Source organism: Protopterus annectens, chromosome 9.part0, assembly GCF_019279795.1.
Source record: "Protopterus annectens isolate FY-2018-M chromosome 9.part0, PAN1.0, whole genome shotgun sequence".
Taxonomy (NCBI): Eukaryota; Metazoa; Chordata; order Ceratodontiformes; family Protopteridae; genus Protopterus; species Protopterus annectens.
The window spans coordinates 268772772-268799405 of NC_056743.1; the positions used below are offsets into that span (position 1 = coordinate 268772772).

At 39.2% G+C, this 26634-nt stretch overlaps 1 protein-coding gene across 2 annotated transcripts in view; it reads right to left on the reverse strand.

Annotated features, from left to right (window-relative positions):
- The window catches only part of PTPN5 (protein tyrosine phosphatase non-receptor type 5), a 772658-nt gene that overhangs the window by 117473 nt on the left and 628551 nt on the right, over window positions 1-26634 (reverse strand). For both annotated transcript variants that reach the window (XM_044082854.1, XM_044082853.1), the window contains one exon: window positions 24156-24235. In XM_044082854.1, the coding sequence (XP_043938789.1) occupies window positions 24156-24235 (80 nt within the window). The remainder of the gene's footprint in view (window positions 1-24155; window positions 24236-26634) is intronic.

A 26634-nucleotide genomic window follows, 5' to 3' on the forward strand; every position in this document is an offset into this window, starting at 1 on the left:
TGCATCTCCTGTAGCATTGCTATTTGCACACTGCATTTCTTAATATAATTAAATATTCCTACTTTTTGTCAATACCTGTGAGACCATTCACATTCCAAGATAAGATGGGAAGTGTTGCCATTATAAGATGTCATTATTCCCAGTTATTATATTCAACTGCTTTTTTAACTATTTTCATCTTCTATTACACATATATCCACTGTTTCTCAGGTTAATCCTTTATACATTTTTTTTCTTATCGACATTAGAACCCATGTCACATTTTATAAGACTTTTTGTATTAATGAAAACCCTCAAAAAAAAAACATGCCCAGAACACCCCATTGTCTGGTAACTTAATTTCAAACATACAAAACTATGTACATCTTCAAATAATGAAGTTTAACTCCTAATATGAATAGTGTCAAATGGACAGCCGCAACACAGGCCTTAATTAACCAAAAATTGAGATCATCCATGCCACAAAGAATGTTATTGCCTCTGCTTCTACTTACACTAATTGGTGCCTGTTCTTTTATATCTTAATTTCCCTTACAGATTTGAAAACAACTTACATGCTTTCAGAAAACATTAAGTTTTCTGCTTTAAAGAAACCAGTGTTCTGACTTTTTATTGCCATATCGTCAGCTTGTCTCCATGGAAACATAAGTTAAAGTACAGTCCTGAGCTGCAGGCTTCTAAAGACAAGCTGCAACATTTACTGTTAAAGGGAAAGTTTTTATTACATTCAGTGCTCTCTTATTTACTTACTTCCACTTAAAACTTATTAGATTAAGCCAAAGATCTATGCAAAAGTAAGAAAAAATATATCAGCTCTACATAAATTATGATCTGTTTACTTTTGCACCCCATCTCACACTCCAGTGACCCAAGATTACAACATTTTTTTCCCTTTTTGCATTGCAATGCCTACATTTCTTAATACTAAAATATAAGGAAGAAAAAAGGCATCTGTTTACCTTTGTGTCTTTATCACATATAACTGAAATGCTTTATTGTTAAAACATGCAATGTATATCATGAAAGTTTCACAGAAATACTGTTAATAAAATTGTTTTACTTACAGTTATATTTTTCCTCTTCCCCTCGGTTCTTTCCAAACATTAATGACATTAAGTGAGGCAAATGACAAATGCCTTTCAGTCCCCCATAAATTTAACAAAATCAACAAAAGTTAACTCTTTTTACTTTTTCTTGTACAGCCATGTTTCACAAATGTGATTTGATGCTTTACAGACTCAGATTTATTCACTAATTTCTGTATTGCTGGTCTTTTTCCATTTCATCTCTGTCGCTCATCCCTCTCCAACATAGATGACAAGTAGGCGGGGTATTTTGTTTTGTTAATACATAGAAAGGGTTCCTATTATTTAAGTGAATGCTTAAAGTTGCGAACACTGTTTTGAACATGTTTACATGAAATGCCAAAATGCCAAAAGCACAGAACAACGATTTTTTCCTAGGAAAAAAAATCACTGGGCTGTTTTTGGGACTTCCTCCACTGTGGTGTGATCTCAGAGTTGGTATATTTAAGTAGGGGGGTGTGGGGGTGAATTCCCCACTTTATTTTGTTTTTTTTTTCCTGGGAAAAAATCGTTGATCCATGTGTTCGACATTTTGCATTTTTGGACTGCTTGGGTCGATTATATAGTGTTTGCAATTTCAAGCGTTCGCTAATATAACACAGACCCCATAGAAACACTCAGGATGTATAGCAGCATCGTAAAAATATAAATGAAATGGATAAAAGACAGATCTTACATACATGCTTACATCTCAACAGCTTACTACAAAATGGCAGTCAGACTTGCACACTTGTGCAAGCCCTTGGATGGCTTCTTAAAGATACATACACACACACACACACACACACACACACACACACACACACACACACACACACACACACACACACACACACATTGATCTACAATCTCCATTTCTCATCCCCAGATTTCGGTTCAATTCCAAGGCACTCTGAATTCTTCTAGTCAAATCCTGTGCTTTTCTCTGTCTCTCAAGTATTTTCCTTTGAAACACTGGAAAATGTTTCACTGGCAAAGTCTCTGTATGTGCTTTATTATCAGATAAATAAGATGCAGAGTCCCTTTCTGCTTGATGGCTCAATTTTGTTAGCTTGTTCTGCATCAAAAACAATGACTTTGATCCTCTAGGAATCAAACATTCTGAAGACAAACTGATACAGCAGCTTGAATCTCACAACGGCCTTTCGACACTGTCTGCTGGAACAAATTTGTTTCTCTTCTGCCTGGTGTATGGTGAATAGTCATTTTCCACAAACACTCTACTGTCTCCTACTTTTAATACTTTGCCTTTTTGCCACAGTTTTGTCAGGATCAACTCTTTCTGCTGGTAGTTTTACATCTTTACTAATAATGTCTTGGCTGCTTTCTCATAGCCAAATTTGTAGCAAATGCACACTGTGCCCTTTCAATTAACAGTTACTGATATGTAATACCAGTCCAGTTGCCTATTTCTGCCTTTATAAAGCTAATACATTCTGTTCCTTCTAGTTTCTCTAATACAGCAGAAAATCTCAAATTATCCCTATATGCTCTGTCCTCTAATTCTTACATTTTTTGAAAAATGTCTTCTTGAACAGTCTCACACTCATCCAGCCTTTTCTACATTTTGTCCTGTGATTTTTGTAGCTTTTATCAACTCATCTAAATATCTGTTTAAAGCTTCTTCCATTTTTCCAGCCTTTATTTGAGTTTATATACTCATTCAGTATTTCATTTATTTTAGTCAGCTCTTAGCACAATTAACTTATTGTTTTCCTTTATATTATTAGAAGCAATATCTTGCACCAAACTGGAGCTTGATCTGCTTTTGCTGAACAGCCACAGGATTCTTTCCAGGCATTGCTTTCTCTTTTTTCTCTTTCTCTTTCTAGTTGGGTTTCTTTCAGGTTCTCAGTTTCATCTTTGCTGGCATCCAAGCAATGTACTTACTAGCCAGTAACCTAATTTACTAAACATGACAGAGTTCCTGGCCCTTGTCTTCCAGTTTCTTTTTTCGCACTGGAAGAGCTGACGTTAAGCTGTATATCAGTGAGCAGCCATTTTGGAAAGTCCCAATTTTAAACCATTTTTGAATTACTTTCATACCACCCTTAACTGATATATGAATATTATTGCATTTCAGATAACATAATCCTTGCCTTCTACTTCCTCAATAATGTTTTAGTGAATTTAAACACAGTATTATTATAGCAGATATTGTTTCTGTGTGGAGTAATACAAGCATATAAATATGTTTATTAGATGTGTAAGAAAGACATTAATAAACTAGAGAAAGCTAAACTAAAATACACTATCTCTACCGTAGCTGTATTCATTTAAAATAGTTGTAAGCAATTATTCAAATGATAAAAGTGAAAAAGTTGTATTATATTTGCCTTTTCAGTAACTATGCAATGTTTTAACAGAAATATTTAAAGTGGAATGTAGTCATACTTCCTATTCTGGAAATGTACTTCATAAATGTTTCTAAAGTCTGCTTGGAAGTTGCAGCTCTATATGACATGATAATTTCTGTATATAGACTTTGGCTTGGTGAATCTTATCCATTCACTTTAGATATGTAACTATGAAAATAGGAAGGGGATCTTTAAAATACATACTAAAGCCACAGGGAATCCTGTTTCTGAATTTATAAATAGAGGAACTGCCTGTTAATCAAAGTCAGTTAGCTGTTACTACTGGAATACACCTTTCAGGCAAAGCCACTGGTCATTTTAAGGTAACATATCAAAATCAGTAATGGACAGTACACCTTTCAACTAGAGGTAGACAGATATTTTTTCTAAAATCTAGCATTTTTGAATTATTTATTTTCAGTTTCTGGTATAAGCTTTTGCTGTTTGCATATTTTAAATAGAATTTAAATAGTTAAACAATGGTTTATTTTAAGGGTAAACAGTAGGATGTGGCCTTGCTTTGTTAGTTTGGACTAAGTAATGGCAGAATATGGAAAGGAGGGAGATGGTGTCATTTATTACACCCTCCTGAAAATAGTGCGTGTGTAAATAATATTTGCATGTGTCTATATATACACACAAGACAATATGTGGCTCAATCAAAAGTACGTGAAGTCTTGGGGAGCCAGTGATTCTAACTCTGACCTGTATCTGGGCATTGTGGAGTCTATCTGGGGTATTACATAACTTGGATATTACCCAAGACAGCAGTGCATGTTTACTATATATCCTTAAGGAGAATCATGCTTTGTATTTTAACTCATTGTTTCCTACATAAGCATATTCAGCAGGAAATCTGAGTTACCATGTATCCTGAAAGAGCAGAATTGGAGAGTTTCCTGAGATGAGAATGCTTCTCCAAAATATAGTCTGGTTTTGTAAGTTAAACTACTGAGCCAATAAATTGCAAATTAATATATGTCTGTTGCTCAGTTTGTAATCTATAAGTGCAGTAAATAAAAAGAGCATAGTTACATTTGAAAAAAAATGAAGACAATTTTAAATGGATACTATTCCCCTACACTGGTTGTAAGTGCTTTCAGTAACAACAAGTAGCAATACCCAAATATAAAATTTGATTTACTAACTGAATCCCTAAGTCTGGTCTCCATTCATTCTAATTATAGCACTGTAATAGTGCATTTTGGAAATAAAAAACATTTTTTTTAAGTGTGTTAGCATTGTATGAGAACAGCATTCTTACAGCACAGCTGAGATATTAATCACACCTTTGCTTTTCATATAGTATGAAAATACTGTGATTCAAGAACAGCAGAAATATGAAATTAAGTACCCAGACAAGGTTTAATAAGTATTGTCCCTGTAGCATTCATTCAACATTGCAAACACCTGTCTAAAGAGACTAGTAATTAAAAAAAAGAGAAGGGCAGACCAAATTCACTTACAAAACTGCTGTCAGTAATAAGCAGTGGTGCAATTGTAAGATGTGTGTGTGTGTGTGTGTGTGTGTGTGTGTGTGTGTGCGCGCACGTGTGTGTGTGTGTGTGTGTGTGCGTGCGTGCGTGCGTGTGTGTGTGTGTGTGTGTGTGTGTGTGTGTGTTGGGAAACAACATGATCCTCAACTGTCGATTTTTCAAAATGTCACTTGCTTTGATTACATGTTAAGTCTGTTCCTTGTAAATGTTTCTGGCAGGTCTTTGATGATCATTGGCACTAAATGATGAAAGGCATTTTAAATGTAGATTTATTTTTCAGACAATGCATGATACTATAGAACCTATTACTCTAGTAACATTCAAAAATCACAGAGCAGATTTTGGGCATTAGACAGACATTGTTTTTGTTTTTTGGCTTTGCCCGTGATTCTTGCTGTAAGGCATTGTGAGGGGTGTGTGTGTGTGTATGGATATTCTGCTGCTGTGCACTGCTCACATTTTGTGGTTGTAACTGGAGGGTAAATTTGTGGGTGAGAATGCAATAGGTCCCACTGTATGCTGCTAAATGAAAACTGCCCATTGTTCATGCAGTTATTCATTAATTTGCTGAAAGACTTCTGATGTATACAAAGTCAATAAAGTAGTTGCAATTGGTGAGCACAGTGGCAATGTGTACAGAAAACTAACTCCTGCTATCATATGAGTGGTGTTTAATGCACTCTGATCTTTTTTGGCAGGGACAGGATGTGTTTGAATTAATGAAGCTGGAATAAACTGCTTGGACTTATTTATTTTTTTATTTCTTGACTACATCTGAGGTTATACCATCAGTAAAGTGGCTATAATGATACAGTCAGTGTTGTTAAACAGTCACTGAAAAGGCTTGACAGGAATCGTTCATAGGTGTATACTAGACTAATGGCCCTGAGGCCTTTACAAGCCTAGCCCATAGTAGAGCCACTGGAGTGATCCCCAGGGTGAACTTTCTATTTCCCATCAACTCATCAAGATTTCTCTTGAAGACGGCTAGTGAGGTGCTCTGCTTGACATGTATTGGAAGTCTATTTCAGACCATGGGCGGTCTCTTTGTTATGAACCTGTCCCCTTCAGCATGTTCTGTTGATTGTGGTAATGAGGTTGAAGTCTCTGGAGCATGTGGTGCGGAGGGATTGGAATTTCTTTAGATGTAGCATTTCTAACAGAGTTGGGTCAGACATGGCTTTGTAAGTCGAGCAGAGATCGCCTCTTAGTAGACGATATGAGACAGAGAATAGCTGGAGTTTGTATCCAAAAAAATGTGTAGTGGAACCTGGATTAAATCCAAAGTAAGTTATGTAACATGAAGATATCCAGAGGCCGAGGAATACAAAACTCTTTATTAAAACAAAAAATGGTAAGTGCTTTCGCAGTCATCCGCTTCTTCAGACCATACTACAAACAAAAGCATACAAGCCTTAAATACAGCACTTAGCCAATCACAAATAAAACCAATCAGATAATTAGTGCAGTAAGCTTTTCTTCTTCAGTGCTGGTTTTAAAGAAACAGCACTGTTTAAACCAGGGGCATGTTAGCTCTAAAGTGAATAATCCATCTTAGTTCTGTATATTCAGTGTTTGTCAATTCACCCTCCCTTGCACTTGCATAAACAATTTGTAAAACCAAAAACTTAAAACAATGTGAATCACCTGCTTCTTGTACATGTTTAGCTAATGCATTATTCAATTTTAAATTACGAATGTCATTTAAATGTTCCATCACCCATTCTTTTAAAGTTCTGTTACTCTTTCCAATATAGAAACAGTCACAGGAGTAGCATTTTGCCAGGTAGACAATATTCTTAGACAATCAGCATAAAAAGAAAATTCCAGTTGACACACTGTTCTGGGGTGCATTATAACACTTGAAGACCATACATATTTGCAGATTCTACAGGATCTACATACAAATGTGTCCTTATGTTCTGAAACAGGAAAAGGGACCCGTGTTTGTTTATAACAATCTGCGTGTCAAGGACTTGCTATTCTTGAAAGTGAAGTGTGGTTGTGTGCCCACTGCCTTACACACCCTCTGGGCCCATCAGTAGGATGGGCCAATTTCTTTTCACAATGTTGCGTATCCTACTTACATCATCGCTAGAGTAGGTGAGAGTAACCCTGCTAGTATTCTCCAATCGATTTTCTTGACCTTTAGTTGTTAACTGTTCAGGCCTTTCTGAAAAATAAGGTTGTGTGTTAACACAGTCACTACTCTTTGTACATGCTATAACCCTCTCTATATCTCCTATGCTATAGCCTCTGTCCAACAAATCAACCCGAAGCTTATCTAGTGCTTCCTCTAGGTCCTTATTCTCTGTATGTAACTTCATACATCTCATTACTTGATTCTTAATTAACTTGCGCTGCACGTGCCTTGGATGCATACTAGTATTATGTAGTAGACTGTTTTTCCTGCATGGCTTCCTGTATGCACTAGTGGATAAATGCCCAAGTTCACGCTTACTAATGGTAGTATCTAAATAATCTATGCTAGTGTATGAACAATACATAGTAAATCTAAGAAAGGATATTGTACTTTCTAAGTAGTTTTTAAACTCAGAAAGCAGCTCACTCGGACCATGCCATACGAAAAAGAGGTCATCTACAAAATGTTTGTAGAACTTAACATAAGATTTGAAATGGTCATTAACAAGCACTGACTGTTTCTCCCAGTGTACCAACACTATGTTGGCATAAGTGTTGGCACATGCTGTCCCCATCGCTACTCCTAATTTTTGTAGGAAGTAATCTGTCTCGAACATGAATACATTGTTCTCCAAAACCAATTCAGGGAGAGTACATAACATCTGTATCTTAGAATTAGGGACTGTTCCTTCCAGGACTAAGAATGACCTGACTCTATCTACCCCTTCTTCGTTGGGGATAACGGTGAATAATAAGTGAACATCCATGGTAACAAATAAGACTTAATGTACGTTATGTTAACTAGTCGACCAAATATACAGATCCTGAAAAAAGTGCTGAGTATCTCTTAATACTATATCAGTTTTCTCTAAGAAGGGGCGAAGCTGTTTCTCAATATAAATGGAAATTGTCTCAGTCAGCCATCCCCTACTCGATCCAATTGGCTAGAGGGGTGGGTCATTCACATCTTTGTGTACTTTGGGAAAACCATAAATGGTAGGTATAGTAGGATGTTCAACAGTGAAATAGGTATAAAACTCATAGTTGACCTAATGTGTCATAAGAAGGTCATATAAAAAGAAATTCAGCCTCTTCTCAATGCCCATAACTTGAAATTTCTGCAGTTTTGCATAGACCTGTATGCCATCTAACATACTTCTCATCTTATCAAAGTATTGTGATTTATCCAGTATCACCACCCCGCCTCCTTTGTGTCTGCAGGTCGAACAATCAAGCTTTGTGTCCTGGCCAACTGATCCAGAGCTTCTGTTTTTGAGTCTGTCCATGTAGGACATGTGTTTAAGGCCTAGGATCCTCTTTGTGAGGTACTTTTGTGGCCTCTCCAGCTGTTGCAGGTGTCTAGTGAGGTACATGCTAAATAGGGCATTGTACTCAATGATTGGCATAATGAGGGAAGAGTAGAGAGAAATGAAGACCTCTTTCGTCCTGGATGAAAAACCCTTGGTAAAGAGATGTGCCACACAGGATGACTTTCTGACCACAGTGGCAATGTGGTGGTCAAAGGAGAGGTTGCTGTCAACATGTGTGCCCAGATCTCTTATAATGCCTTCAGTGTTCAGTGGGCTCCCATCAATATGGTAATTATTGGGAACTGTGTTTTCCCCAAAGGGGATGACGATACATTTTTTGGCATTAAGCTGAAGTTCATGGTTTCGACACCAGTCATTGGTCTCAGGGAGGCCTTTATGTAGGATTTCTGCATCAATTGGGGAATTAATAATGACACCCAGCTTGCAGCCATCTGTGAATTTGGTCAGCCAGAGTCCCTTTGTGTTGCATTCATCTGTGAGTTTGGTCAGACAGAGTAACCCCGTGTTGGCCTGGGTTTCTGAGAAGTAGATGTCAAACAGGAGAGGACCCGGGATTGATCCCTGTGGGACTCCACTTGTGACTGGTAGGCAGTCTGACTTGGAGTCTGCTGCTGTCACACTGTGGGTTCTATCTGTGAGCCAATTTTCAACCTACCTAGTGATATAGGGGTTAATGCCTAGTTTGCTGAGTTTATCAATAATTCCTGAGTGAGGAATGTTATCAAAGGCCTTGTCCAGATTGAGGTAGGCTGTATGAACTGCCTTACCTTCATCCACCGCTCTGGTGACTGATTCAAAGAAGTCAACCAGGTTGAGTAGGCATGATCTACCTTTCACAAAACCAAATTGCATGGGATCTAGAATTTGGAGATTCCCTATATCCTTGTTAATTAGGTCCATGATGATGCGCTCCACAGACTTACATATCAGACTTGCAGGCTAATGGGGTGATAATTTCCAGGGTCTGTAGTCACTCCTCCGTTATGGAGAGGGATAACTATAGCAGTGCGCCATTCAGTAGGGACAAAGCCTGAGGTGAGGCTGTGAGTGAACAGAGCACACAGAAGTAGTGCCAGTTCACTTTGTAATTCATGTAGAACACAGCTAAGGATACTGTCGGGTCCCATGAAAGCTGTATTCCTGGCCTTAGAAAATGCAGCTTTAACCTGTGCTGCAGTAATGCTGGGTGCCTGGCATTCTTCCAGTATTGAGATTGAACCTTTGGGGGGGGGGGTAAAGTTGACATTGAATCTGTCAGCCAATATGTTGGCAATATCTTTTGGTTCATTATAGGAGGTACCATTGTGCAGTAACTCAGAGCAAGTCTAGGTATTGCCATGGAGATTCTTGATATAACTATAGAAGGCTTTGTGGTTGTTTTTAGTGTCTGCTGCAAGTCTGCCTTCATAGCTAGCTTTAGAGGTTTTGATGAGGGACCTCAACTTTTTGTTGAGGCTAATAAGGGAATTTTTTCCAGTCTTGGGAATTCACCTTTTTCCTGCAACAGTTTCTTCCTTTTGTTGTAGAGTTTATCAATGGCAGGGGACCACCAGACTGGCTTTCTTTTTTTGGAGGAGAGTGTCTTGGTTCTGTTGGGTATGGTTAGTTCCATGCATTTATGTACATGTTCATACAGTGCATTGGTGTATGATCTGGCAGTCATGCATCTATTTTCCAATGACATGGGTGCCGTGAAGTTAGCCACCTCTGGTTTTAGGAGCCCAAAGTCAGCTTTGGAGAAGTTTTTCACGGTGGACACCTTTGTGGGGGTGTGTAGGTGAGATGTGGATTTCCATGTTGATTAGTTTGTATTCAAATCTAACCAGGGAGGAATTGACTATTAGTGTAGAGCAATGGTCGCCCATGTTAGTAATAACCAGGTCAAGGATGTTGCTTCCTCTAGTAGAGGTAAGAATGAGCTGGTTCAGGGCATTGGAAATGATGAATTCCAGGAAGCATTGGGCCAGTGCATTTATGCATGAGTAGTTTTCCCAGCTGATGGAGGGGTAGTTGAAGTAACCTAGTATGAGAGTGTTGGGTTGGATCTCAATAGTTTCCAGGGTGCTTAGGAATGTGGAGTGAGAGACTTGGAACATGGTTGGGGACCTATAGCAGGCTACGTCCTGAATCGTTGTCTTACCCAATGTTAGTTGCACCTGGAGTATCTCAGATGCGTTATGCTGGGCTACTAGTTTGGAGGTGTGCATATCCTTTATGAATATGGAGACACTACCGCCTTTGGCGCTTCGGTCCATGTTCTGGGGCTGAAAGATGTGGAATGAGTTATAGGCTGGTAGCGTAAGGGGGCTTTCTGCTGCTTTAAACCAGGTCTCCGTTACAGCAAAAATGTCGATGTTCTCCATTTTGAGGAGTGATTTGAGCAAATGCATCTTGAGATTTAGACTTCTAGCTTTGAGCAGCATGACCCTCAAATTGCATTTATTTATAGCTATTAACGGTGGTAATTTTGTCTTTGGAACACCACCTAAAAAGGCACTACAGGGGTGGCAACAGCCTTAGCCAGTACCTGGAAACCCAGGGGTGACAGATGCATGCCATCTCTGGCAAAGCATAGAAGTCTGTCAGTCATGTCATCCCAAGCAGACAGATACTGGATCCCCTTATAATGACACCAGAAGCTTAGCCAATTGTTGAAGTCAATCATTTTCTGTTTGTACTGTGGTATCATTCTGGGGGACGGTAGGATGCTGCTCAGGGCTAGGGTCATACCTGCCTGGGCCATATAATCCAAGAGCTCCACCATGTCTCTTTTCATGTAGTCCAGGGAAGTGTGTCTCATGAGTGTTAAAGTAAAACAAGGTGAAATACAGCACTGTCAATACTGCTTCTTTTGTTAACATACATTGTATTTGAGTCTGCAGATGTTTCATTGTTATATTTAGTTTTTTTTTTATCAGAAATACTTGTAGTCATTCTTTTGGAGAGTATGTAACGAGTACGTTTTACCTGAAATAATCTTCTCCTTTTGGCTGCTTCCATTAAGGATCACCACAGCGGATCACTGGTCCGCAGAATGTGTGGCAGTAGAGTTTTATGGTGTCGAGTTGTCAGACCACTTTTGGTTAATCTTTGGGGGATGCAGTTTTCATTTTTATGGTGAGCTAAAAATTGCACTACTATTGACACTTTTTCTTTCCACTAGCTAGCCAGAGTTACTATTACCAGACAGGTGGCTAGTCATTGTGATGTTGCCAATGACTAGAGGTACATATGTTTTATAGAGGATTGTCTGTGCTGCATTTCTGTTTTGTGTGTGTGTGTGTGTGTGTGTGTGTGTGTATGTATGTAGGGGAGGGCATGATATCCACTGTTATCAGAGATTACCTTCTCCAGTTCTCTTCAGACATTCTGTAGCTGCATTTTTTGTCATAGCCATAGTCTAGTGTTACAATGTCGATAGCAATGTGTATTTTTTTTTTTTTCATTATTCAACAGTACAGTTTGAAATGCTGGTCTCTGCAGATTTCATTATTTAACAATACTCATGCCTTTTTTAGGCAAGGCTCAAATTCTAAACCTACCACCCTAGAACACAAAAAAGGAAAAAAACTAAGGGTAATGCTGCTCAATGCCAGAAGTCTAAATCTCAAAATGCACGCACTCGAGGCCCTTCTCAATATGGAGAACATCGATGTCTGTGCTGTGACAGAAACCTGGTTCAAGGCTCCTGAGAGCACCCCAGCACTATCAGGTTTTACCTCATATCATGCGTTCTGGCCCCAAAATCCGGACAATACCAAGAAAGGAGGGGGGGTATCCGTATTCATCAAGGACACCCACACCTCAAGACTGGTGGCAACGCACGATGCATCAGAGACCATCCAGGTGCAATTAACCATAGGCAAGACTGCTCTGCAAATTGTAGCATGTTACAGGCCACCCTCACAAACTCAGGAACCTCACATGGCCTTCCTGAAAACACTAGAGGGATAAATGTATCACCAAACACCATCATACTAGGTGACTTCAATTACCCTAATATAGACTGGGAACACTACTCAAGCCCAAACACCCTAGCCCAAAAGTTCCTGGAATTCATAAACTCAAATGCCATGGAACAACTAGTCACCATCCCCACAAGAGGAGATAACATACTTGATCTCATCATCACGAACATGGGAGCACAATGTTCAACACCGAAGTATACCCCTCACTGGTGAGATCAGATCACAAACTAATCTCGCTGGAGGTCCTCATCCCACCCCCACCTGAAATAAAAAGACCACAGTAAAAACTTCTCGAAGCCGACTTCACACTTCTAAAGACTAGTGTGGTCTCCTTTAAGGCCCCGAGCCATGGAAAACAGTACTCAAGCCGCTGAATCACTCACAAATGCCTTCTACCAGCACCTGCAGGACTGCATGGATAAGGCAATCCCAAGCAAAACAAAGACTCTCTGTACCAAAGGCAAGCGTCCACTCTGGTGGACCCCAGCCATAAACAAACTCTACAACAAAAGGAGAAAGCTACTACAAGATAGAGCAAAATCCTTAAAAGGTAAGACACCCTTGATCACTATAAGTAAAAACTAAGCGCTCTCATAAACTCATCCAACTCAAATTTTGTGAGAAAAATATCTAAAATCTTAATAGACAATTATAAGGCATTCTACAGCTATGATAGAAACCTGGGAGGAAACTCCCAGTTATGCTCACATCTAATCTATAATGATGTGAAGATTACTGGTCCTACAGACATTGCCAACATACTGGCTGACAGGTTCAGTGCAAACTTCTCCCCTCCCCAAAGGTGAGATATCTATACCAGACGAATGCAGCCCCCCAAACATTTCCAACGCCCAAGTTAAAACAGCTCTCTCCAAAGCAAACAAGGCAGCATCCATGGGACCGACGGTGTCCCCGGCTGTGTGCTCCACGAACTCAATGAGGAATTAAACCCACAACTAGGACAGCTATTTAATCAAAGTCTTACCTCTGGATATGTACCCAGGGAGTGGCGCACTGCAACTGTGGTCCCACTTCACAAAGGCGGTGCTTCCACCGACCCTGGAAATTACCGGCCTATTAGCTTGACAAGCCTTATCTACAAAGCCATGGAGAGGATCATAATGGACCTCATAAATAAAGACATAGGGAATTTGCAGACCTTGGATCCAACCCAGTTTGGCTTTGTCAAAGGCAGATCATGCCTTTTAAACTTGGTTGACTTTTTCAAAACAGTCACCAAAGCCATTGATGAGGGAAAGGCAGTCCATACAGCCTACCTGGATCTGGCGAAGGCCTTCGATACAATACCTCACTCGGGTATCATTGAAAAACTCAGCAGCTTAAATGTTAACCCATACATCACAAGATGGGTTGCAAACTGGCTGAGTGACAGAACCCACAGGGTCAGAGTTGCTGGCGCCATGTCAGACTCAAAGCCTGTCACAAGTGGGGTCCCACAGGGCTCAGTCCTGGGCCCACTCTTGTTTGGCATCTACTTTTCCAAGTACAAGCAAACACAGGAGGGTTATGGCTGACAAAGTTTGCAGATGACTGCAAACTGGGAGCCATAGTAGAAAACACATCTGACACAGATATCCTTCAGAAGGGTCTCACAGAAATGGATAACTGGTGCCAGAGCCATGGCCTAAAGTTAAATGCCAAAAAATGCATAGTCATACCCTTCGGGAAAAACAAGGTTACCCTAGCTACCAAATAGGTGGCAATCCACTGAGCACAGAAGAAGTTATCAGGGACTTGGGGACCCAGGTTGATTGTAGTCTGTCATTCGACACCCATGTAGCTAAAGTAGTTAGGAAGACCTTCTACATTGCCCACCTTATCATGAAGGGATTCTCATCTAGATCAAGGGAGGTCATGGTCTCCCTTTACTCATCACTCATCAGACCAATGATTGAGTACAATGCCCAATTCGGAATGTATCTGACCCGACACTTGCAGCAGCTGGAGAGACCACAAAGTTCCTCACCAAAAGGATAAAGGGTCTCAAAATCTGTCCTATGCTGCCCGACTGAAAGAACTCCAACTCTATTCAGTCGCCACGCTTGCTCAGAGGTGACCTTTGCCTAACATACAAGGCCATGTCAAACCCAGATTTGATGAATATGCTTCACCTCAAAAATCTAGATCCACCAGAGCCACAAGGGCGGGAGACTTAAACCTCGACACGGCTATTAATAGGACGTGCTGGAGGGATAGATTCATCACCCAAAGACTCCCTATGCTGTGGAACAAAATCCCGGTATATGTGAGGCAGAGCACCTCGCTGGCCTTGTTCAAGAGAAATCTTGACCAATGGATGGGAGATCGCAAATATACCCCAGGGATTACCTCAGTGTCACTGCTCGACAGAGGCACAGCAAAATAATGGGTATAGTTCCCCATACTTAAGGGGTGGCGTAAGCCACAAAACGATGGGCTAGGCTTGTAAATGCCCTCGGGCAGATAGCCTAGTATGAACCTATGAACCTATGAACCTATGAATACAGCTTTCTATGTTTGTTTCTGCATATATTTGATGGCTGTATCTTGCTTATGCCATAGTAGGTTACTTATGGAAACCATAAAATATGGAAATGTGAATACCATAAACAATCTTTGTAATTTTGAATAGCTGATTTCCTCTGCATGCTCACTCCCATAACTATATATAAATTAACTTTGGGGTTAAGTACCTTGGACAGGAGAGCAAAACAGAAGTTGGAAATGAAACCACCTCACAGTTAGGGGTACTCAGAGTTTCACGCTTTGCATTTTCAGATGGCTTCCCTAGTACCACTTTGTTGAGTGCATTTATCCATAAACATTTTATCCTTAATATATTTTGTTGTTCTTGAGTGGTGCAACTTTGTTATTTCCAGCAAGCCAAAATCCAGAACTTTAGTCACACTGATTTTCTACTAGTCAGTTTGTCAGTTATTCTTACTTCTTGAGTTGGTGGGTCACTGAGTCTCTGACATACTGCTGGTGATGAGTGGAAATAGCTTTCATTTTTGTTGGGGGGATGTCTTCCCACTGTCATTAGTACGCAGCAGTGCATTAGCATGTCAGACCACTACCTATTTTCTTTTACTGCAGTTATGAGTATTTCATATTAACATCAACATCTCAAGAATGGTACCATCAGAGGTGGAAGTAAAGAAGTATATGGAAGATGACATGATATAGTGCATGCAAAGAGTGAAACCATCACTGCGGGATGTGCAGGCTGGATTATTTGAGTAATGGGTATGTTATTGAATATACTGAAATATTTTCCATATTTGCACATGACTGTAAGATAAATATATCTGGAAATAAAACTATTTGCTTTATATACAAGTCTGGCTCGATAAGCTGGAGAGATCTGGTAGGCATTCAATGTGAAACAATCATTGTGGGATATACAGTGGTGAAATTACCAGAGTGTTTAAAGATATGAAATATTTTCTATATTTCTATTAACAAATCAAAGGTGTAGTGTGTCATGTCTGAGGAACCTATACAGGTGGTGGGTATTAATGAAAAAAAAAAGAAACCATAGATGGTAGCATGGAGACATGCAAACAATTCTCCCACTGACACATTAGACCTGTCTTGTATGGTTACAAAAATATAGTCCTTTATTTGATTATGATGCTACTAACATTTTCTCAACACATTCTTAACACTATAAAAAGAATCCACTTTAAACTAGGTAAACTTTACAGGCATGAAAAGTACATGGATGGACCCACAAAAACCAAGCTGGCCAAGTCTTTATTACTTCCCTCCCTCTTTTATGGTACTCCCATCTACACAAACCTTCACTCCTCCCTCTTTAATAAACTTCAATGCTGCTACTACAAAACTGCAAAATTTGCCTCCACTTTGCAACACCATACCCATCATTGTCATGTTATCAAAATGCTTAATTGGTATGAATTCTCCCAATACCTCAGTTACACCCAACTAACTCTGGCTCACAAGCTTGTATATAACCCAGAGAAATGCCCTGCTCTGCTGTCAGCCCTTCAACCCTATACCCCCTCTAGAAATCTACGCTCTACAAATAATCATCTTCTGATCATATCAAAAGCAAACAAAACAGCAGGACAAGATATATACTTCTATTCCAGAGCTAAATTATGGAATGCTGCACCAACATCTATTACCTTGTTAGATTCCCTTAATGCTTTTCAATCCCCCCTAAAAAGCTACTACCTTAACAACCCCACATGTCGTTGCTCCCTTAATACCCGACCCCCATAATCTTCTCCTTATTATTCCCTCTATCTAAAGCTATAACCAATCACTAATGACTAATCCACCTACTATTTCTCCCTAACTCATTCCCTGGTGAAAAAGAAATATATATATATATATATATATATATATATATATATATAGTGAGTGGGTACTAGTGTAGATCTTACTTTTTAATGCAATGTACTTAAATTGAATTAAATACAATTCCTTTTTTCCTACAAAATGTCTAACTTCACCCCTATGTTAAATAGGAGGTGATACAGTGTTTGTAAAAAAATAAAGTTTGGTATGATGGGATAATTGCTGTCTATATGTTTTTTACATACCTTAAAGTCTTTCTTTCTAAAATTGTATAACTACCTATCTACTGTAATCTGATGATGTTATATTACTCATTGTAGAGCTTTTCTCCCCAGGCCTCCACTGAAAATGGGTTTCTGACCCAGTGAACTTTCCCGGTCAACAAATATAAATAAATATATTTTGGCAAGTAAAATATTATTTTCTTTTATAAATTTGAGAAATCAATTCAATATCCCTAGACTTTTGATACTAACGCTAGTGTATAACTCACCGTTTAACAACTTTTTCTTTTTTGCATTTTTTGTAACCTGCATTCTGTTTATGAGATATTGCAAATCATATGAGGTGTGGTCTTAATAAAGGATTTGGGAGAAAACTCTCAGAAAGCAAGTGGTTTCCTAGGTAAATGACTTGAGGAAGCAAGGGGGATAATTACTGTCCTGTTGCTCAGGCTCAAGTAAGTTAATGGGTGCCAACGGGTGTTGACAAACCCCATAATGGTAGTTCCAATGCAAATTCAAACATTGATAACATGTTGACAGCAGCAGTGCCAAAGTTAGAACATATGGTCCTATCTATAACACATTAGTTTGTTGCAGTGGTGGAATTATCAGCCTGCTCATCACATGTTAGTTGCAGGCAGGGGTGGGACTATCAGCCTGTTCATCACATGTTAATTGGAGGCAGTGTTGGGACTGTCAGCCTGTTCATTACAATGGTTGGGACTTAAATCATTGTTCTTCATATACTACTGGGCAGAGAGTAGCTGGATCTTTTAAACAGGACTTCTAGAGTTTATAAAACAGCGTTTGTTACCAAAATGCGCATTTACCCTTGCAGCCACAAGATAAAAATGCATCAGTATTGCTTGCACTGCAGATGTTTTATTTTCTCATCAGAGTTGTTAGCAAAAGGCAAAATTAAATATGTTAAATGTCAGCTGCACAGCTGATTAAGGAGTACAAGACCAACGGAATTTTATACACTGGTATATACAAGCAGAAAAAGCCTTTTGTGCAGTTGAAATGTAGTCCACTGGAGATGGAGGAAGCCAGGCACCAGTTGTAGGTGCAGAGCATGCAGTAAAAGCAACTCAGTCCATCCGCATGTGATCTCAAAACTCAGTGTGAATTAAGGAGTTGATGGCCTTACATTAAAGGCACATGAACAGTGGAGGTGAAAGCCAACTTGTAGATGCCACACACTGATACGTTTCCTATGTATAAAGAGGGGGGTGACTCTGATAGTTCTGCTTGGGCATTTGACAATCTGCATCATCAACATCAGCCTGACCAGGGTCAATGAGTAAAGTTTAACTGCTTTGCTCATGGGTAAGGCAATGCATGCTCCTTTTCAAAAATAAATTATGTGGATTGATTGGTCAAATGATGATAAGTTAATCACTATTCCAATGCTTTAAAATCACTTTTGAAGCTTTGAGAAGGAAACTCAAAACAGCATAGAAAAAAGGCAGATAAAAGTGTGAATGATTAAATTGCAGAAGTAAACATTACTTTCAAAGTTGGGTGAGTGGATGTAAACTTACTAAATTTGAAATTCTAGGAGAAATTCTGTTAAGGCAGCAGTCACTCAGTACTTTGTTTTTGTACCATAAGGATGTTATTAACAGACTGCTGGAGTAACACTGCTGAGGAAATTGGAAAAAGATGACATATATCCAGCCAACAGAGCACAATGGAGTAAGAAGTGGGAACTCAGTACCTCACATGGATAAAAAAGAACCCATGGCGGGGTAATTCAAACCCTCACAGCAGTCTGTACAGCTAAAGGGGAAACAATGACTCACAGTACATGACAAGTTATTGGAGACTACTTCAGTGTAACAACACATGACATGCATGGTCCAAATGTCCACAGAAGCAGTTTGGGTAACATGTAAATTGCACATAACTGTTGCCAAGATGGATACTGTATCAAATATAGCTATTATGAAGCCATAGTCTTAAGCCATAGTCTTAAGGAATAGTCTTAAAAGGGGAGTTGCCCTCAAATGTAGTTGAGTGTGGGGGGCAGACAAAGGAAATGTGCATAACCCCCCACCCCTAGATGGAAGCACAGATTGCTTAGCCACCAGAACACCCTTAGGATCCGATCCAGGACTGGCCATAGCAGTGCTGGAGTTGGTTTGTTGGTGGTAGGAGAATGGCTGCTAGTCCTGGCATGGACATAAGGCACTGGGGAGCTGGCCCTGTGAGGTCCAAGGGGGACTCAAAAATAGAGGAGGATAGGGAGTTATTTTCAAGATAGTAAGATCTCTGACTGCTGTATCAATGTAAAGTGGGTTGCAGTTTACACTGTAAACTTTTGTTGAGAGTTGTGTACCAAAAGTGACTATGCTATACATCTCTGCACTTAACTTAAGCCTATTTCTATTACAGCAGTGATGTCTGTGGCTTAGCCCTTATTGCAGTTACACTCTATTAGATGCTGAATGATAATACCCATCTTGTAGGATATCAGTGCTTATAAGCCTTACATAATACTATGTTATGCCTGCACTGAAGATTCGAAGGACATGAGCATCATTTCACTGCAATTAGCTAAATACTGCAGTTTAAAGCAGACTGCTAAGAGATACAGTCCTAGTAGTCTATGACGTCTCTCGCAAATTAGGCTTTCTTTGGTTCTGATGTAAGGAGGAGTAGCAAATTCCATTCACCTCTAGGCTTTTGGCTGCTGGGAAAGGCTCTTGGCTCCCCCATAGTGCCTTTTTTAGGCACGTTCTGGAAAACAGCATTACTGACATGAAATTAGCCAACCAGAACAAAATAAAGGTCATGCTGCTAAATTGCTAGGAGCTTAAACCAAAAACTGCACTCCCTGGAAGCACTTCTATCACTAGAAGATGCAGATGTCTGTACAATCACAGAAACCTGGTTCAAGGCCTCAGAGAGTACTCTGGCCTTGCAAGGCTACAACTTGTTCCACACCTTTAGACTGCAAAATGGATGTGTGAAAACCAAAGGAGGCAGTGTTTCTATCGATATTAGAGATAAAGTTACCTCCTGTCTTGTTAGACTGGACAACTCCATGGAGTTACTCCAAGTCCAGGTTATGGTGGGTAAGACCCCCATTCAAGTCACAGCCAATTATAGATCTCCCTTCATGGGTTACACCCCCATGAAGCCTACTTGATCAAACTTGAGACAATCCAAATTTTATCGAACATTCTGGTTATGGGTGATCTCAATTATCCCATCAACTGGGAAACCTACTCTAGCCCCAACTCATTAGTGGAAAAGTTCCTTGACTTTGCTAATTTAAATGCCCTGTAATAAATTGTTCATACCCTGACAACAGGAACAAACATTCTAGATCTGGTCCTCACTAACATGTCAAACAGATGCACTGCTGCAACTGTCGGACACTCATAAGTTAAATCTGACCACAAATCAGTCACCTTCAAGTTAGTACTAACACCAGAACTCACAAACGGTGAAATCAGACTACAAAACTTCACCAAGGTAAACTACACCCTCCTAAGTGAAGGTATAAATGCATTCCAAGACCAACACCATGCTGGAAGTGGTAACTTCACCGAAGCTTACACTAAAGCCTTATACAATCACTTGCATAAGTGCATAAACTCAGCGGTAGCAGAAATAATCAAAGCTAGAACCCCAAGTAAAAACAAGCTGCCATGGTGGACATCCAGCATCAACAAATGTTACAATAAATGCAAAAAGTTGCTGCCCAATAAAACAAAGGCAAGGCCCCAACAATGGAAAAGCACCTTCCTCAGCCTCAACAGGCAAATAACACAACTTGTCAAATCCTCTAAGGGCTGCTTTGAGAGAAACTTAGCAAGTACAGCCAAGGATAACCATAAGGCCTTTTACAACATAAGTAGCCTAAAAGGTAGGACCCAAGCATGTGCAGAACTAGTGACCAATGGTATCACACACACTGACCCCCACAGAGATTGCAAATCTGCTAGAGGATAGTTTTGGCCAAACTCCTTTATCTTCTCCTAATGTATCACAAACCTTCCCCCAAACTTCCCCCCACCCTACATATCTGAAGAGCAGGTTCTCAACGCCTTGTCCAAGGCAAAAAAACACAACCTCTATTGATCTGGATGACATCCCAGGTGGTCTTCTAAACAGGTTAAAACATGAACTAGCATCACCATTATGTACCCTTTTCAATCACAACCTAACCACAGGCTTTGTTCCTGCAGAATGGAGAACAGCAACAGTTATTCCCCTCCACAAATGTGGCCTAGCAAGAGACTCTGGGAATTACAGACTCACAAGCCTGACCAGCCTCATCTGTAAGGCCATGGAACATATGATTATGGACCTCATAAATAAAGACATAGGTGATCTCCAAACCCTGGATCCTATCCAATTCGGCTTTGTCAAGGGCAGATCCTGCCTGTTAAATCTGGTGGACTTCTTTGAAAATGTGACTGGGGCCACTGACAAGGGCCAATCTGTGCACACAGCATACCTCGACTTGGCAAAGGCTTTCGACACAATTCCACATTCAAGCATTACCGGTAAACTTAACAAACTGAACGTAACCCCCTTTGTTGTAAAATGGGTTGCCAGCTGGTTCACAAACTGGATACATGTCCTATCACAGTGGGTGACTCCACATCAACCAGTAGACCTGTTACCAGCAGGGTACGACAGGGGTCAGTGCTGGGCCCCTACTGTTTGGTATATACATCTCAGAAGTTCAAGTCAAAACTACGGGATTGTGGCTGACCAAGTTTGCTGATGACTACAAACTAGGTGCAATCATTAAATCCCCAAATAATGTCAGTATACTCCAGGAGGGTCTCACGCAGACCAACAACCACCGTATTAGTCATGGTCTCAAAGTAAATGCAAAGAAATGTATCATCATTCCCATCAGCATAAACAATGTCCCTTCACACTATCAAATCAACAACAATACCCTAAGTTCCCATGAAGTGGTAAGGGACCTGAGATCACAGGTTGACTGCAACCTTAACTTCTACCACCATGTATTTATTGTAGTAGGGAAGGCTTTCTATGTACCACACTTGATCAGTAAAGGCATCGCCTTGAGAGCAAGAGAGGTTATAACCCCGCTACACTCTGCACTAATCCGGCCCATAATTGAGTATAACACCCCATTCGGCATGTATTGTACAAAGCACCTGCAGCAACTTGAGACATCTCAAAGGTTTCTAACAAAGAAGATCAAGAGTCTCCAGCATGTGCCTTACACAGACCGACTAAAGTCCCTGTCACTATACTTGGTGTCATATAGACTGCTTAGGAGAGACTTATGCCTGGCCTGCAGAGCAATCCAAGACCTAAACCTAATGACCTTGCTGCATATCACTAAATCAAGCAGGATTAGGGCTATCCATTCCAGGGACCTAAATATGGCCTGCAACTTAAATAGAACATGCTGGAGGGACAAATTTATCTCCCAGCAACTGCCCCCTTTTTAGAACAGGCTACCAATTCATGTGAAACAGAGCAGGTCTATGACACTGTTCAACAGGAACCTGGATGAGTGCATGGGCACTGTAAATTCTTACTGGGGATAGCACCCACAATCCTCCTGGACATTGGCAGTCATCACTGAATGAAATCTTGGGTATTGACTAGCATATTCATGGTATTACATTGTGATAAAATGACTAGGCTTAAAATGATGAAAAAACAACAAAGGCAAGGGTTCATTCCAAAAAACTTCTTTATGTAAAACAAATAAAAGCGCTTTCATACAGCATCAATATGTGAACTTCATCTGATGAAGTTGCCTTTGTTGTTTTTTTTTTTTATTTGTACTTTTGAGGCTTAAAACCTCAAAAGTAAAAATAACTGCGGTAGCATTGTCGCCTCACAGTTAGATGTTGCACGTTCGATTCTCAGTTAGAGAGTCTTCTTTGTGTCGACATGCATGAATGGGCGTTCCTTCATTGAAGGTTGTACGTTAGGCCCGGCAAGCCAGCACGTAAAAATCTACTGCCAATCATTCCGCTGTGGCGACCCTTAACCGGGAAAAGCCGAAAGACTTTTAAGGCTTAAAACAATCTCCAGGTCGATAGTTTAGTAATCTCCTATGATCATGGTAGATTTAATCTAATTTTCTAATTTATTATTTTGTAAGGGCATACTCCACTTTCTTATGAAAAAACAACAAACCAAAAAAAAAAACATGCTGGTAAAGCAAATAACCAAAGAAGAATTTAATAATTATGTAGTGCTTTCATTCTAAAAGTGCATAGATATTGTGAATAACCTATGAACCTATGTGATGTGGAAGTACTTGGATGGAGTTTGCTACTCCTCCTTACATCAGAGCCAATGAACGCCTAATTTGTGAGAGACGTCCTAGACTACTAGGACTGTATCTCTTAGCAGTCTGCTTTAAACTGCAGTATTTAGCTAATTGCAGTGAAATGATGCTCATGTCCTTCGAATCTTCAGTGCAGGCATAACATAGTATTATCTAAGGCTTATAAACACTGATATCCTACAAAAGACTACACTGGGCAAATCACTGCTAATTCACAGCAATTTGTGTTAAGCAATGTTACCAGTGACAGATGCGTGTCACATTGTTTCTCCAACAGCCAAATATTTTGCCTGAATCTCACCCATTAGCCTGTATTGTTTAAATAATAGTATATTTCTAAATCATATTAATACTTATAAATAAATTAATATTTATATATGAATAATTTATTCGATTACACTCACCTGACAAATGTTTTACTTTTAAAATGCATTTGCTTGGAATGTGATCTGTGGCCTTGAAAAATGATATCTAAGCACTGCTTAAAATTTAGTTATAATATCAGTGTTATGTCATTACCAGACAGCGACAGCACAATGAAATGTTAATATTTTGGAAGACTGTTAAAAGCATGGAAGAATTACATTTTTGAATATGGTTCATTCCCTTTCTTATTAATATTCATTAGATTACTTTTTTTCAGTAAAATAGAAAAGCAATATGAAGTGATTCTGTACAAATTCATCTGTCAAGAAAAAAGAGGGAGAGAGAGAGACAGCAGCACGTAATTGCAAATTAGAATATTCTATATGAAAATCACATTTAGTTATGCATTCCGATTAGAATTATATACATGGTGAAATGCAGAATAGAGCTTTCTGTCGAAAAAGAATGAGCCATATTGCCAAACCAGCTATGTAGAACTCAAACAGTGCTGACTGATATGATATATTCTGTAGTCACCACTCAGTTTTCTTCTCACCCTTATGTAGTTAGCATTTATGTATGAACTAAGAGGATCATCCTCATCTGTCGAGGTAAGGCACACTCTGCTGTGAGGATCTGCAAAAAAACAATTAAATATTTGTTTAAAATGTAGGTCTACACTTAAATCCTTCTCTTCATAGGAAGACTGTTGCTAGTTTCTTACTATAGAAATGCCATGCAATTTAAAGGTTTAAAATAAATCACAGAAATACAGACTGATTGTAGAAGAAAACAAAGCCAGGGCAGTTCTTCATATTTACCATTTAAGTGCAGACCTAGCTGACTGACTTAGTTATAAAAAATTTAGCATGGTCTTTCTCATATCATTGCTTGAAGGTAATACAAGATTTCGCTATCCTCAACTGTTAGGTTGACACAAGTAATCATGATTTTTCAATGTGGAAATAGCTATCTAAATTTTATTTTAGACTGAGAAATGTGAAGCAGAAACCCTAATATAAATCAGTGAAATTAACCCATTTTCTATACAGTAGTACTTTATAAACATACTTACCATGTATGTAGATATTTTAGTGTAAGATTATTGTTGTATGAAACATAGAAACATAAAAGATTTACTGCCGGAGTTATCTCAGGGCCTGATCTTTCCTTGCAGTGATATGACAGTAGAACATACCTCTCAACCTCTCACTGCAAGAAATCTGGACAAAGCCAAAAATAATGGGGGGGGGGTCAAATGCCCAAAATAGGACCAGATTTTAATTACTGCCCCTATAAACTTATAAAGTTGCTAGAAGTACAGATTTCTACATCATTATGTATTTTCTGAAGGATATGAAGTCTGAAACTCAAATGTCTGTCACTATTTAGTATTATTTAGTCACTTCAGTGTTCAATAATTAGCCAGAAAACCATACATTTTGTGAGGAACAGATCAAAAATAAGAGGCAAAAATCTGGACATTCTAAAAAAATGTGGACAGTTGAGAGGTATGCACTAGAACATGTTAGGATACACAGCCAGATTCCAAGAGAGTCATTCTCAGTGTAAGTATGCCCTGATTCAGAAAGATTTGCTCTTTTTTTTTAATTTCTCCAAATCTTTTGGGCTTCTAATACCATGATGGGAATGGACCCCAATTCTAAGTCAAAGTATGATTAAAACTCATGAAATTAGTATTGTTTCAATCTTTGATGTCAGACAAAAATTCTCTTTATAGCACCAGCAATCTGCCCAGTAATGACTCCTCCCACAATTCGTATGGAGTTACATGTACTGGTAACATATCTAAATACGAATGTAGATTCTTTTTATAAGACCTGTTACTCCTACTATGATTGGAACTGTCTGGGGATCTTTCTTCCACAATGATCTCATTTCTGCCTGCAAATCCTGATATTTTATGACTTTGTGTTTCTCTGTAGACAAGACACTGTAGTCACAGGGTGTGGCGATTTCAGTGATCAATGCTACTTTTGTCTTCTTTACATGGACCACTATATCTGGTTTTCTCACATCTATCTTTTGAACTGTTGGTAATGGATGATCCCAAGTGATGTAGACCATAATTTTCTATGATACTTTGTGGCTCATGTTTCCATTGTTTTTCAGCCACTTCAATACCATAAAGTTTGCACCATCCCATCTGATCCCTCACCATATATTCTTTCTTTTGTTTTTTGGCACATTCAGTTGCTGCCTGATTTTTATCTACTTCTGGTTTGATTTCCATTCCTACTTGACGCCTATATGCTTCTGCTAGACTAAGCAGGGAAGTTATCTTGGATTTATTCTCATTTTTCAAAACTTTCACTAAGTTTCGGTCTTGTGAGGTCAGCAGATATGAAGATTTATACATGTAATCAATTTCAAGGAGGCCCATCCCTCCTTTGGAACGGGGAATATATAATCTTGCTATGCACTGATTTTTATAAATCATTTTGTGAGTGTGAAGCATACTTCTTGTTTTCCTGCCTAATCTATCCAACACATTTTGGGGCCAGTCAGTCACTCCAAAACTGTAAGTTAGGACAGGAAGAGCAAATTGGTTTATAGCTTGAATTTTGTTCCTAGATGTCACCACTGTTTTTAGGATTAATTTAAGTCTTCTAAAGTATTCCTTACTAAGCTTTATTTGCATTTGTACATGTTTTATTATTGATCCTTCATCAACTTCCAAATATTTATACACTCCCTCTTGCTCAAGTTCTTTTATAGCACATTCTTATCCCAAACTGATGTTTTCTTGGTGCTGCAGTTTTCCTGCTTTAAAGGTTGCTTTTGTACATTTATCAAGACCAAATGACATTTTTTTATCACATGAAAAAGTTTTGACAACTTGCAGCTGTGCTTTCAGTTCCTCATCTGATGAGCTATTAAGTTTTAAATCATCGACAAAGAGAAGATGAGAAACCTTTATACTTTGTTGTTTTCTAGGAACCAAATTATAGCCATGGCCTAAGCTTTTAAGTAGACAGCTTAATGGGTTAAGGGCAAGACAAAATAGCAGCTGT